Source organism: Arvicola amphibius, chromosome 4 (genome assembly GCF_903992535.2).
Source record: "Arvicola amphibius chromosome 4, mArvAmp1.2, whole genome shotgun sequence".
NCBI classification, from domain to species: domain Eukaryota; kingdom Metazoa; phylum Chordata; class Mammalia; order Rodentia; family Cricetidae; genus Arvicola; species Arvicola amphibius.
The window spans coordinates 71278707-71291556 of NC_052050.1; the positions used below are offsets into that span (position 1 = coordinate 71278707).

Below are 12850 nucleotides of genomic sequence, written 5' to 3' on the forward strand. Positions count from 1 at the left end.
TGCAAAAGCAAAAGCCAGGCAGGTGTGTTGGCTCGCCTGCAATTTCAGCCTTATCAAGGCAGAGACGGCACGCTTGGGGCAAGCTAGCTGGACTGGCTGAACTGGCAAGCTCTGGATTCAGCAAGAGCTACTGCCTCACTGAGTAAAGTGGAGAGAGACTGAGCAAGACACCTCATGCCAACTCTGGCTCTCGTAGGCATGCACATACATGTGCACCAGAACACACATACATGTGACACACGTGTGCATGCACATCATATACACTAAGAAAAGCAATCCTAGCTTTTTACTATGGCCCAGGAGGATTTGTAGGCTCCAGTGCTTGCCTGCCCCTGATCATCCTGCCAAGTTCCACCCTAGGCTCTCAGCTTCTTTGAGGTTTTTATAAAATGGCAATTTATGGTTTTTTTTAATAGAATGGTGCTATCAAGAAAATCTTGATACCTTTTTTCATCATTCATAACTTGGTCTATTTTTTCCATTTATTTATTTATTGTGTGTATGTGTGCATGTGTGTGTACCTGTGTGCACATGTGTGTGCATGTGTGTGAGAAAGAGCACACATGTACATGTGGATATTAGAGGACAACCTGTGCTTTTCTCCTTCCATGTGGGTCTTGAGGATGGAACTCAGGTTCTCGGGCCTATGGGTGGGGGTTTTTGTCAACTAAACCATCTCCTGGCTTCACAATATTTATCTTGAAAACCAAATGGTTCTAATAGGAAATATCCCAGAGTTTATTCTTCTAGGTCAACATATTTAGGTACACTTAATTTTTTAAGTTAAAAATTTAAATTTGTGTGTGTAGTGCATGCATGTGTGTGTGTGTGTGTATGTTTATGTATGTTATGTGTGTGTATGCCTTCAGAGGTCAGAAGAGGGCGCCAGAGCTGCTGGACTTGGAGTTACAGGAAGTTAGGAACTGCCAGATGTGGGTGCTGGGAACAGGACTTGATCCTGGGAAGAGCAGCAAGAACTCCGAACTACCAAGTCGTTTCTGTAGCCTCCAGGTAGCCTTCTAATATGTAGATTCACATCTTCTTTTATTTATATAAAAATAAAAGCTTGTTCTTGGCTTACAAGTTTAAGACATATATTAAAGAAAATGTTGACAGTTTCTTTAGGGGCTCCAGTTTTACGTACACCACTTCTGCTCATCTTCTATGTTTTTTTTTTTTTCGCCTGATCTTTTTATCTCTTTATTTTGGTTCACTTTAATTTTATTGGTTCTTTTCATTTTTTTTTCAAGACAGGTTTTCTTTGTGTATCCCTGGCTGTCCTGGAACTCACTCTGTAGACCAGGCTGGCTTCAAACTCACAGAGTTCTGCCTCTGCCTCCTGAGTGCTGGGATTATACAGGCATCCATTACCACTTCCTGGCTTAGGCTTACTGGTTCTTTTCATTTCTTCCATTATAGTCTAGTATTTATATTGTCCCTGGAGTACTCCGGCCTTCATTTTAAAGAGGATTTGATTTTTTTCTTTCCTGTGTTGTCTGCATTGCCCATCTGTATTCTGAGCTGTAGAATTTCTGATTCTTGGTGCAGTGTTTTTCCTTACATATTTTATTCTCATTTGCATATTGTGTTTGATTTAATCTTTAAAAATTAAAAAAATATTTTTATTTAATGTGTATGCGTGTTTTTCCTGTATGTATGTGTATACTACATATGTAAAGTACCCATAAAGGCCAGAAGAGGGTGTCAGATTCTCTGGAACGAGATTTACAGATGACTGTGAGCCACCACGAGGGTGCTGGGAACCACACGTGGGTCCTTTGCATGAGCAGAAAGAGCTCTCTCCAGCCTCAGCTTTCCCTGTTTAATAAAGATCCTGCTGCATTCCTGTTTTAGTTTTGCAGTAACTTCGGATGGAGAGAATGTGCGTTTTTCCCTTTGTGAACACTCCTGCTGGGATTTCCTACATCCGAAGTAGCAGGTTGAGCCCCTGCAAGGGTTATCACGGTTCCTAAGCGGGAACGTCAATCCTCAGTGCCACTGCGATTCGGTTCATGCAATGGACCGATGTCAGAGAAACTGGGGTTCCCTTTCACACTGCTCTTACATTTCCGTGGGGTCACGCTACTAGAAGGACCCCACCAGACCCCGGCACCCTACCTTCAGACGTCTCAGCCTCGAAGGACATGAATCAACTCCACGTCTGCTCCCTCTAAGCCGCCCAGGCTCAGCTTGGCCGTGACAGCAGCAGAAGGTAAACCGAGACTGGTGGCTTCCTAGGTTCCCTCATCCAAAAGCGTCATTCCAGACCCACATCTTTAGCTCTACTGCAGGTCCCCTTGGTTGCATCCTTTCCAAAACCTCTACCCCGCCCTGCTTTATAGCAACACCACAGCCAACACTTTCTGTGCGGTCCTGCTGCCTGCTCCAAACCTACATCTCTCAAGCTCGCCTTCCACCCGTGGAGGAACAGGGTTCTGCAGAGTGTGGGGGCTGTATCCTGAATGGCCGTTTGAAGAAACAAATGAGATAACTGGAAATGAGGAAGAGTTGGTGAAGAGTGTGGCCCAAGTGTTAAAAAAAAGTGGCAAGGACCTGGGCCAGTCAACTCCTTATAGACTTCACCCATCCACAGCCTATCATTCCTCAGCACCTGCCCAGTGATGTGCTACTCCTTTTAAGAGTTCATCCTGATGCCATTTCCAGGGAAACCTGTGCAAACAGGAGCGCCCTCTGCTGCTGTCCTGGCGAGGTGCAGCTTCTGCAATGAACAAAGGCTTTCTCCTCCTCCTCTTCTAGCCTCTTCCCCTAGCCTCTCCTCCTCTGAATTATGGGCATCATCTTCCTTCTGTAGGGTCATTTTTTTTTAGAACTTTCTTCTATCCTCATCAGCAGGCAGCAATCCCCTCCAGTTCACCAACCTCTCTGAAGCGATGCCTTCCCAAGATAGCTGCCTCTGGAGCTTCAGACTTGGGCCAGGGTCTTTGCTCTTCTCTGTTAAGCTTAGCCTTCTCCATTGTTTACTGTCTGTGTGACACATGCTTTCATGGGACTATCCCCAACTGGCTCTCCTGCTGTGGCTTGGGCCTGGTTCTGTTTAGCATATGTCAAGAACACACACCCAAACACACATACACAGATGCAGAAGCACACACACACACACACACAGACAGAGACACACAAATACATAGACATACATCCACACATAGACACATATAGACACAAATGCATACACAGATACACAAAGACACAGACACACATGGATACAGAGACACAGACACACACACACACACCATAGACATACATATATACACAGTTACATAGACACACTTACACACCCACACAGATACACTCACACAGAGACACATACACAGATACACACAGAGATACAGACACAAATACACACAGACACACACACACACACACACACACACACACACACACACACACACACACACACACACACAGACGACTTCCTCAGGTGCATCACAGGCATGAGTCGAATGCCTTCAGTCTAGCTCCTCAAGGAACCGTCTGTTTAAGGAAGTGTGGAGGTTTGGATTCCACCGTCATCATCCCTTTTGGTGGTGGGTAATGGGGCAGGGCACTGGGTGGAGCAGTGATTTGGGTCTCAGAGACACTCATTTTGAAAACACAGAGAAAATAGGAGGAGGCACAAAATCTTTCCGGCAAGAGTGCCAGAGCACTGCCAGGCCCAGCTGCACTAGCAGGCTCCGGCTCAGGGCCCTCCCGAGAATGGCACGCCCACTTCTGGAGGCTCTTACCTGAAGCTGCCTTCTCGTCTATGCCTGCTCTCTATCTGCTCAAACTCCTCCGAGGCCAGCACCATCCCGCTGTCTGTCTGGTTATCCTGTGGGGAGAGAACCAGCCAAACCTGTGGGCCACATGTGAGGCTCTCTTGCAGGGCAGCTGCATCCCAGCCTGGCCGGGTGTCGGGGAACCTGAGCCGTGCTGACCTTATACCTCTATCTACGGGGACTGAGTTAGGCCAGTCATTGCCAGCCCATCAGAACATACAGAGAGGGCCACATCTCTGACACACAGTGAGAAACTACAGCCTTGGCAGAGGTCTGGAGGGGAGGAGCTGTGTCTGGTCCGTGGGACACTCCAGACTGGAGGGCAATAGGCTGAGCATGTACTCATTCTGAGTCCCCTAGGAGGCGAGAGCTGGAATGTCAGAGCTATTCCCAGAGGTCTTCATTGAGTGCTGAAGACATAAGCCTAGGTATCTGTGGCCTGCTCAGGGGCCTCTCCCTGAAGACCTTATCACCCACACTTCTCGGGCCACAACTCACTGTGTCCAGGATCCATGGCCCTGTTGGATGGAATTAGGTCTGAAGCCCAAGCCCTCAGCCACCAGAGCTCAGGCCTGGGGAGCCAGGCTCATCAGTTACAAACAGACACACTTGCTGAGTGTCACAGAGCCTCACCACATGTGACCTGATCCGAGGACACAAGGTGTCCACGACTGAATGGGCACCCTGCAAACTTCCTGTTCCCCACATCCTAACCTCTTTCAATGACACTTGTGTTCTCTGGGTTAGCGGTGTCAACCACCACCCACAGGGTCATCTGTGGCCTAGGCTGTTGGGGAATGTGAGCTCTCTCCCCCATTCACATATATGTATATATATGAATATACATGAATGTCACAGTGTGTGTCTGAAGGTTAGAGAACAACTTCGAGTCAATTAATTCCTTCTACCATTTGGAAGGGATTGAACTCAGGGTTGTAAGCTTGTCCATTGAGCTGTCTCACTGACTCTAAGTTCTCTCTCCCTCTCCCTCTCCCTCTCCCTCTCCCTCTCCCTGTCTCTCTCTCTCTCTCTCTCTCTCTCTCTCTCTCTCTCTCTCTCTCTCTCTCTCTCTCTCTCTCCCTCCTCTCTCTCAACCCCCCCCATCTCTTTCCTTAAAAGCCATGGTTTCTACACAGCTGGGATAGGATGGGCAGGGAGACCACGTGTGAGAATGACCAGCAGCTGAGAGAGGAGAGCTTGGAGTGACCACCAAGATGCAGAAGAGCTTAAGGTGTTCCCTGGGCTTGATATTTTCAAGGACTTTCCCAAGAAGACACCTTCATGCCTGTGTACTGTGACCTGACTCATGGTAGGTGAGCGACTACCAGCCAAGGTGCTGTCAACAGAGGATGGAACAGGTAAATGTGGTGTGTGCAAACAATGGGGTTTTATTCAGCCACAGAGAAGAATAAAACACTTTTCTTTGCAGGAAATGAATGGAATTGGAGGAGACCACGCTAAGTGAAATAAGCCGCACGGAAAGACGAGTACGGCACGTTCTCTCACGTGGAAGCTAAAAAACGGTTGACCTGGAAGTAGAACAGCCATTAGTAGTGGTTGGGAAGAGGGAGATAAAGTAGATAAAGGGAGGCTGAATTTTATTAGTGAATTCTAGATGTCCATTTTGAAATATCATTGCATCCATTAATATGTACAATTTACAAATTAATAAAAATTAAAATATTTTAGAAGTTATGCTTGCTTTTCTGTTATTTGTATTGGGAAGACTTGGTACTGTTCCCTGCCTCTTAGCTTCCCTTGGCCCCATCTGAGGTTCCCATCCCTCCTCCCTCCACCTGCTCTTACCACGGAGGCTTTGTAGGTTGTAGGGGTCATGGGGAATTCTTCAAACGTCTTCATCCTGGAGGAACCTGGAGTCTGAGTCCCTCTGGTCAGGCACCCAGGAAAGGACACACAATTGTAATATCTGTGGGGAGAACACAGAAGGTTCTGATGAATTCATCCTAACTTCTCCCATCTCTCAGGCTGCTTCTCTTCCCAATGAGAAAGGCCTTCCAGCTGGAGGCATAGTATGGGCGGGGCCTAGATCCAAGGTCTGGACTGGTTCTCACATTCCACGCCGGTGCCACGGCACACCTCAGCTAACGTTGGCATGCCCCTCCTCACTCCTTCCCTGCACTGCCTTATCTCTCCTGCAGAAGAGAACTGAGTCCAGTGTTGGGGCTCTGCCGTGGGAGGGGAGGGGCATAGCTTACCCCCAGGCTGAGCATGGTATGGAGTCCAGTGGCAGGTATGGGCCGCTGGGATGAGGCAGGCCATTTTCCTGTTACTAACCACTAACTGCCCTGCCCACATATGAATTTGTGTGCACAAGTGTCAGTGTGTACAGGGTGTTGGGGGCTTGGTGAATGCAGTCTGGCAAGCACCAACTTGCTGTTTTGTCCCCAGGCATGTCACTGCCCTGAGCATAGGGGACAGGAGATGCACATGAGACAGGCTTCCTGGAGTCCCAGCCTCTGTCATGCTGGTGAGAACATGAATGGTACAACCTCGTAGGAGTGTACATTGCCAAGTGTAAGAGACCTTGGACCCAGAGTTGTTTCACTCCTGGGATATGGTGAGTGTGTGGTCTTCACTGCTCTGAGGGCCTTGTCTGTGGTCCTGGGGACATGCTCTGGAGAAGAAACAGCAATTGCACCCTCGGAGGAATCTTGGCCCAAACACAGCCACTCTACTTTGTGTTCCCAAAGAAAAAAATGCTCAAGATGGATGCTCCCTTGAAAGTGGGATGAAGGGGAAAGAAACAGATTTGGAGGAGGCCAGTTCTGTGGTTTGGATATGGTTAGAGTGTGTCACCCAAGGTCCGTGTGCTAGAAGCTTCATCCCCCATGTGGGGACCCCAAGGCTTGGCCGAGTGCATAGGAGCACCAGCCTCAGAATGTTGGTCCTCAAGATGCTGAGAAGCTGTAAGAAGAGCAGCGAGGGCCTCTGGCTCCCTCTGGCTCCCGTTCTCACCACAAGCTTTCTTCTTCATGTGCTTCTGCTATCAAGATACCACCTGCCACGATGCCCTCTCCAGAGATAAGCAAATGCAGATGCCATGTTCTTTAACTCCACTGATGGGAACTGAATGGGCCTCTTTTCTTTTTAGAGCTCTCAGCCTCAGGTATTTTGTTACAGCAATGGGCTAAGACATGCATGGGAAAAGATCTCTCAAGTCACAGTAAGTTGCTCTTCCCTGAGGACTCATAAAATATGACATCTCCAAACTGCTGTCACCATCAGACCCATGCCCAGCCCTGGGGTGAGAGACACTGACCTGGCTGCCAGGCTGTGGCAATTCAGACTGGGTGGACTGCTCTCGGCGTCGGCTTCAGTGATGTGCAGAGCTGTGGTGGACGCCTGCATGAAGCCACCCTCTTCCGAGCTCTGCGAACTGTGCAGGGCCATGCATTCCTCTTCCTCCTCCTGGCAGGAACGCAAGAAGTTTCCAGGGTCAGAGGCTACCACATGCCCACCCTCAGTCTTAATGCTCCACTCAGGACTGCTGTGGTCTCAACCTCTGCCACAGTGTCGGGATGGGCTGTGCCTGTGATCAAGTACTCTGAGGATTAAGTGGGTCTATGGTAGGCCCTAGCACACTTTAATGTCCACAGCAGGCCAAGCGTGAAGGTTGCTAAATGCCTGCTGGGTTGGCCCTGTTCAGTTCCTCCAACCGCCCTTCCAGGTCCAGGCAAGTGCGGCAGGCCAGGCCTCAGCAGGGCCTTCTCAAGTCAGGTTCTAGAACACGAGATGTCAGTCCCAAGCTGCTGATCTCAGGAAGTAACTTCTGGGAAGGGAGACATGGATGATGAACAAGTCCAGTGTTTTTGTGCTCAGGGGTGCCAGGAAGCAAATTTGCTACCATGGTGTTTGAGGATAGCATTGCCTTGCAGGCTTAGTGTGGGCTAGCCTGGGACTCCTTGTGGGTAAAGATGAGCTCTGACCATCGATCTTTATGGCAGTTAGAGCAGACACTGGTGATGTTTGCCCAGCTTCATGTTGAATGAGATGGAGCTGTGGGCAGTGGGAGGACAGGCCCGTGGACTTGAGGTCAGACATGTATGACCTTTGCTTGGTAACTGACAGGTGACCAGGGCTTAGAGGGACTTAGAAAGGCAGACAGGGCAGGAACTCAGGATTGGGCCATGGAAAGGACAAAGATGGGCTCACCTGCCAGCATCCACCCTGAAGCAGGTCTCCCAGGATCTCCACTAGCTCGGAGAAAGCCGGCCTCGCTTTAGGGTTTCCAGACCAGCAGCTCTGCATGATGTGGCGTCTGTGGGTTGCAGCTGGCTGTTGACCTGTGGTCTGAGTGCACCACGACCCTCCCACCAGCCGGCCCCATCGCTCCTGTATGGCCTGGGTCATTACGGCAGTTTGGATAGGCAGTGTGTCCCCCTAAAATTCATGTAATGGGAGCTTGGTCCCTAGAATGGTTGACCACTGTGGAGGTGATGGACCTTATAGAGATGGGACCCGCTGAGAGATCAAGGGGGCTCATGACTGTATTAATGCTGGTCTTGAGGCGTGGGGTCTCCTGAGAGCAAGCGATTGTATATAAATTTGCTTGTTTGCTGTCTCTCAATGTGATCTGTCACTTTCATGTGCTCCCAGGATGATGCCATCTGCTATACTGGGATGCAGACAGCAGGCCCCCACCAGAGCTGAGTTAGACAAAGGGGGCGCCTGCTTTTAAACTTCCAAAATTGAGCTAAAAAACCCTCCCTTGCTCCTTATTAAGTGTCCTGTGTTCAGTATGCTATAGAAACACAAAATGGACTAAAGTCAGTCCATTTGTTCTGCTGTTTCTACTTCAGATTTAGTACTGACTGTCTCTCCCGCCTGTCCCCATCCTTCTCTAGACATTTTCAGTCCCTAAAGTGTTTCTAGTGCTTCTCAGGTGCTCCCAGAGTGTCTGTGTCCCATCTCATTATGGGACTACCATCAGCATGTGTCCTCAGGGGCGGGGACCTGGCCTGCTTTACGGGCTCTGGGTTTCCTGAGGATGGCCCAGCAGTGGCCCAGCATGTTAGCGAATGGATGGTGGATCAGTGCTGGCGTGAGACAGTATCTACCACAGATGTCATGTCCCTGTGCCACCCCCTGCCTGCCTGCTCTCCTTTCTGGGCTTGACTACCAACCCCTGCTCCACTACTCCATGCCCTCCTTCCCTTGAGTGTCCCCCATGCCTTCCCTGAGACCATACTCCATTCATGTAGATTTCTCTTTCTGCCTTCCATCTTAGGATTTGCACCAGCTCTCCCCATTCCCCATGACTGCACACTTTTCCCTCGATGCCTGTCCCCCAACAATTGTGTGGCCAGCCAGGAGACTCACATGGCAGGAGTGGCCAGCTCTGGGGCCCTCATTCGTGTGCCATCCTTCAGCCGCTGGCAGAACTCCTCGTTGATCTGCACCCCAGGGTATGGAGAGGCCCCTGATGGAGGAAAAGTGGCTGGGTGGGTGGGGTGGGGAGCAGTCTGCCCTCTGTTCAGTCTGGCCTATCTTTTTGCTTTTTCAAGACAGGGCTTCTCTGTAGCTTTGGAGTCTGTCCTGACTCACTCTCTAGACCAAGCTGGCCTTGAACTCATGAAGATCTGTCTGCCTCTGCCTCCCGAGTGTTGGGGTTAAAGGTGTGTGCCACCACCATCCGGCAAGCCCAGCCTATTTTGTCTCTTCCTCTCTTCTACATTGCTGCTGGTGTCAGTATGATGTCTCTACCCAGGGCTGGGCTAGCTGCTAGGCACTCCCCCTTCTAGTTTTTCTCTAATTAAAAGAGGCTGAATGGGGCCAGAGAGATGTCTCAGCAGTTAGGAACACTTGCCACTTAGTCATGAAGACAAGAATTCACATCCCTAGGTCACAAGCTGGGCATGTGGCACATGCCTGTAACCCCAGATCCAAACAAGGCAGAGATAAGAGCATCACTAGGGATTGCTGGCTTCTAGAATAGCCAAGAAAATGTCAGCCTGGTTCTTGGAGATACCCTGCCTCAGAGTAACAGACAGAACACATGATGTCCTTTTCTGACCTCCAAGGGCATGTACACAAAGCAAATGTACCCATGTACCCCCCACATAGCTGTGCATAGTCTCTCTCTCTCTCTCTCTCTCTCTCTCTCTCTCTCTCTCTCTCACACACACACACACAAATCAATCAATCAATCAATCAATCAATCAATCTTTAAAATAGTATTGGTGAAGCTGTGTGTTTGCTAGGGTACCATGAGCACCCACATTGTCAACATGGGTTGTGAGACTAGTTCCTGGGATAGGGGTTCAGCCCCACAGAACCTGTTCAACACAGTCCTTCTGCATCTCTTGATCACCCCACTCATAATCTGCCACTTCTAACCCATGAGGACCACTAACCTGGTGTTCCCTTGCTCCTCCTAGGCCACTTGCCTCTACCCCACCTCGCTATTGTTTACTTGTGGGTTGTTTGTGTTGCCACAGATCAAATCCCCCAATGCATGCTAAGCCCACTGAGCTGCCCTTCAGCCCCTCTTCATGCAGTCTGGCTCCTTCCCAGTTCCTCTGGCTCACCCTGCAGACCAGGGGCTCCTGAACCGCCCAGACTCTTCCTGCTCCTGTTTTTAGTAACAGTGTTTCATGACTGCCGTTCAGTGACATTAATGTTTTGCTCATTGTCTTCTTCCACCCTTCAGGAGGCCTTCACCCTGTTCCCATGTGGGATTTGTGTAAGCAGGTGTAACTCAATGCGGTGGTTTGCATGAGAACGGCCCCAAAGGCTCATACATTTGAATGCTTGGCCACCAGAGAGCTGAACTGTTTGAAAGGATTACAAGGACTGGGAGGTGTGGCTTTGTTGGAGGAAATGTGTCACTGGGGGTTGCCTTTGAGATTCCAAAAGCCCATGCCAGGCCCCAACCTTTCTCTGTCTGCTGCCTAAGGATCAGGAAGTAGCTCTCAGCTAGTTCTCCAGCACCTTGCCCGTCTTGATGTTGTCCTGCTCCCACCATGATGATAATGGACTACCATCTAAAACTGTAGGTAAACCCCCAACCAAATGCTTTCCTTTATAAGAGTTGCCTTGGTCATTGTTTCTCTTCACAGCAATAGAACTGAATGAGTACTCAACCACTTGCCTCAGAAGGCCCTGAGCTAATAGATCCACACACAGCTACATTGTATGACCAGCCTCCCCCTCTAGGCAGGGGATCCCCTTCCCTCTCCTCGGGTGGCACCTTGCCCTTTACTCACCCAGGGAGAAAATCTCCCACAGTAACACTCCAAAGGACCACACGTCACTCTGCGTGGTGTACACCTTATCAAAGATGCTCTCAGGGGCCATCCATTTCAGAGGCAGTCGGGCCTGAGTGGTAGAAATAATACTGTAATAATACAGTGGCGGAGGGGAGAGAGATGAGGCCAAACACCAGGGTAGCCACAACCCCGAGTTCCTTCTCTGTTCCTCTCTTCATCCTCTCTTTCTCTCTCTCCCTCACTTCTTCTACCTCTCTCTCCCCTCCCTTCCCTTTTTGTCTTTCTCCCCTCTCTCTTCCCAATGGTTGTCCTTTGTTCCAGATATCTTCATCTTCTTTACCTCTCTCTCCATCTGCCTCCCCATCACCTTTTCTATTCTCTTTCGCTCTTCCCTCTCTTCTCCTTTCCCCTCTCCTTTCTCTTCTTTCCTCTCCTCTCCTCTCCCCTCTCCTCTCTCCTCCATCCTCTCCTCTCCTCTCCTCTCCTCTCCTCTCCTCTCCTCTCCTTTCCTTTTCCTCCTCTCTCCTTTCCTTCTTGTCTTCTCTCTCTCCTCTCCTCTGCTCTCTTTGCTCTTCTCCTTCTCCCTCTCCCTGCTCCTTCTTGAATTTGTGATCCTCCTGCCTCATCCTCTTTAGTTCAGGCATGCATCTCCACAGCCTGCTCCTGAAGGTGGATTTTGTATCTGCCCTCCAGTTGGAGAGACTTAACTCAGCTTCCTGCGGGAATTTATCATGCACACCACCAATATTCCCTCTTGACAAATGATAATCAACTCACTTTGTCCCCACACCAGAAGCAGAGTTCTCATTCCCTCTTCCTCAAGCTCTTAATGATGCTTCCACATTATCTGTCTCTTTCCATCTTATGGCTGCATCTGGGAACCCATCCAGACTGTCCTTTGCTTCCAACCTAGTGTTCCCAGTCCCTTCTCCTGACAGCTTATAGTTGTGTGGGGGAGTCAGAAATGCACACCCACTTCTGCCCTGCATTTGCTTCCCACACCTGTGAGTCAGCATGAATGACAAAAGCCTTCTGTGAGGTTGCCACTCTGGATAGGGTGGCCATCACACCACACCCTGGACTCCCCCCATCTCCAACCATCTTCCTTCTTCTCCCTGGCATAACACCTCACTCAGTTATGGTCACTCATTCAAGCACCTTCCCTGAGCTCTGCCAGTAATCCTGCCATTGTGTCTGGGACGGATTACCTAGCACAGGTTAATTGAGATGGGAAGACCCACCCTAAATGTGGGCTGGACTATTCCAGATGCATGGGTCCCAGGCTGAATAAAAGGAGAAAAAGAAGGGAGAAGCGAGGCCACCATTGAGAAGTGGAAGGAAGCCAAGCTGAGCTGAGCACAAATGCTCATCACTCTCTCCTTCCTAACTGACACCATATGAGCAGCAGCCTCCTGTTCTGGACACTATGCCGTCTACGTCACGATATACTGTATCCCCTGGAGCTTTTAGCCAAAACAAACTCTTCCTCAAGTTGATCCTGTCCAGTGTTTCATCAAAGCAATAAGACAAGCAGCCAGCACACTTGGCGAGCTCCTAGGAAGAGTGCTTTTCCCAGCAGCTGTGCATGCAGCCTGGCAGACCAAGTGGACAGTTGGCCTGTGGTTTCCCTCTCCCCACCCACTCGGAGTCCCCACCCACTCCGAGTCCCCTGCCTCTCATGGCCTGCACTCACACTGCCTTTTCGGACATAGTCGGGGTCTTTGTAGATGTCTCGGGCGAGACCGAAGTCGCAGATCTTCACTATGTCGCTTTCTGACAGTAGGATGTTCCGAGCAGCCAGGTCTCTGTGGATGCACTAGGGGTGAAGGGATGGAGGTGGTGGCA

At 49.8% G+C, this 12850-nt stretch overlaps 1 protein-coding gene across 1 annotated transcript in view; it reads right to left on the reverse strand.

Moving 5' to 3' along the window:
- The window catches only part of Flt4 (fms related receptor tyrosine kinase 4), a 45063-nt gene that overhangs the window by 2733 nt on the left and 29480 nt on the right, over window positions 1-12850 (reverse strand). The window contains exons 23-29 of the mRNA XM_038328155.1: window positions 12699-12821; window positions 11003-11114; window positions 9117-9216; window positions 7950-8055; window positions 7057-7205; window positions 5583-5703; window positions 3744-3829 (exon numbers count right to left, since the gene is read on the reverse strand). Coding sequence (XP_038184083.1) covers window positions 3744-3829; window positions 5583-5703; window positions 7057-7205; window positions 7950-8055; window positions 9117-9216; window positions 11003-11114; window positions 12699-12821 — 797 coding nt within the window. The remainder of the gene's footprint in view (window positions 1-3743; window positions 3830-5582; window positions 5704-7056; window positions 7206-7949; window positions 8056-9116; window positions 9217-11002; window positions 11115-12698; window positions 12822-12850) is intronic.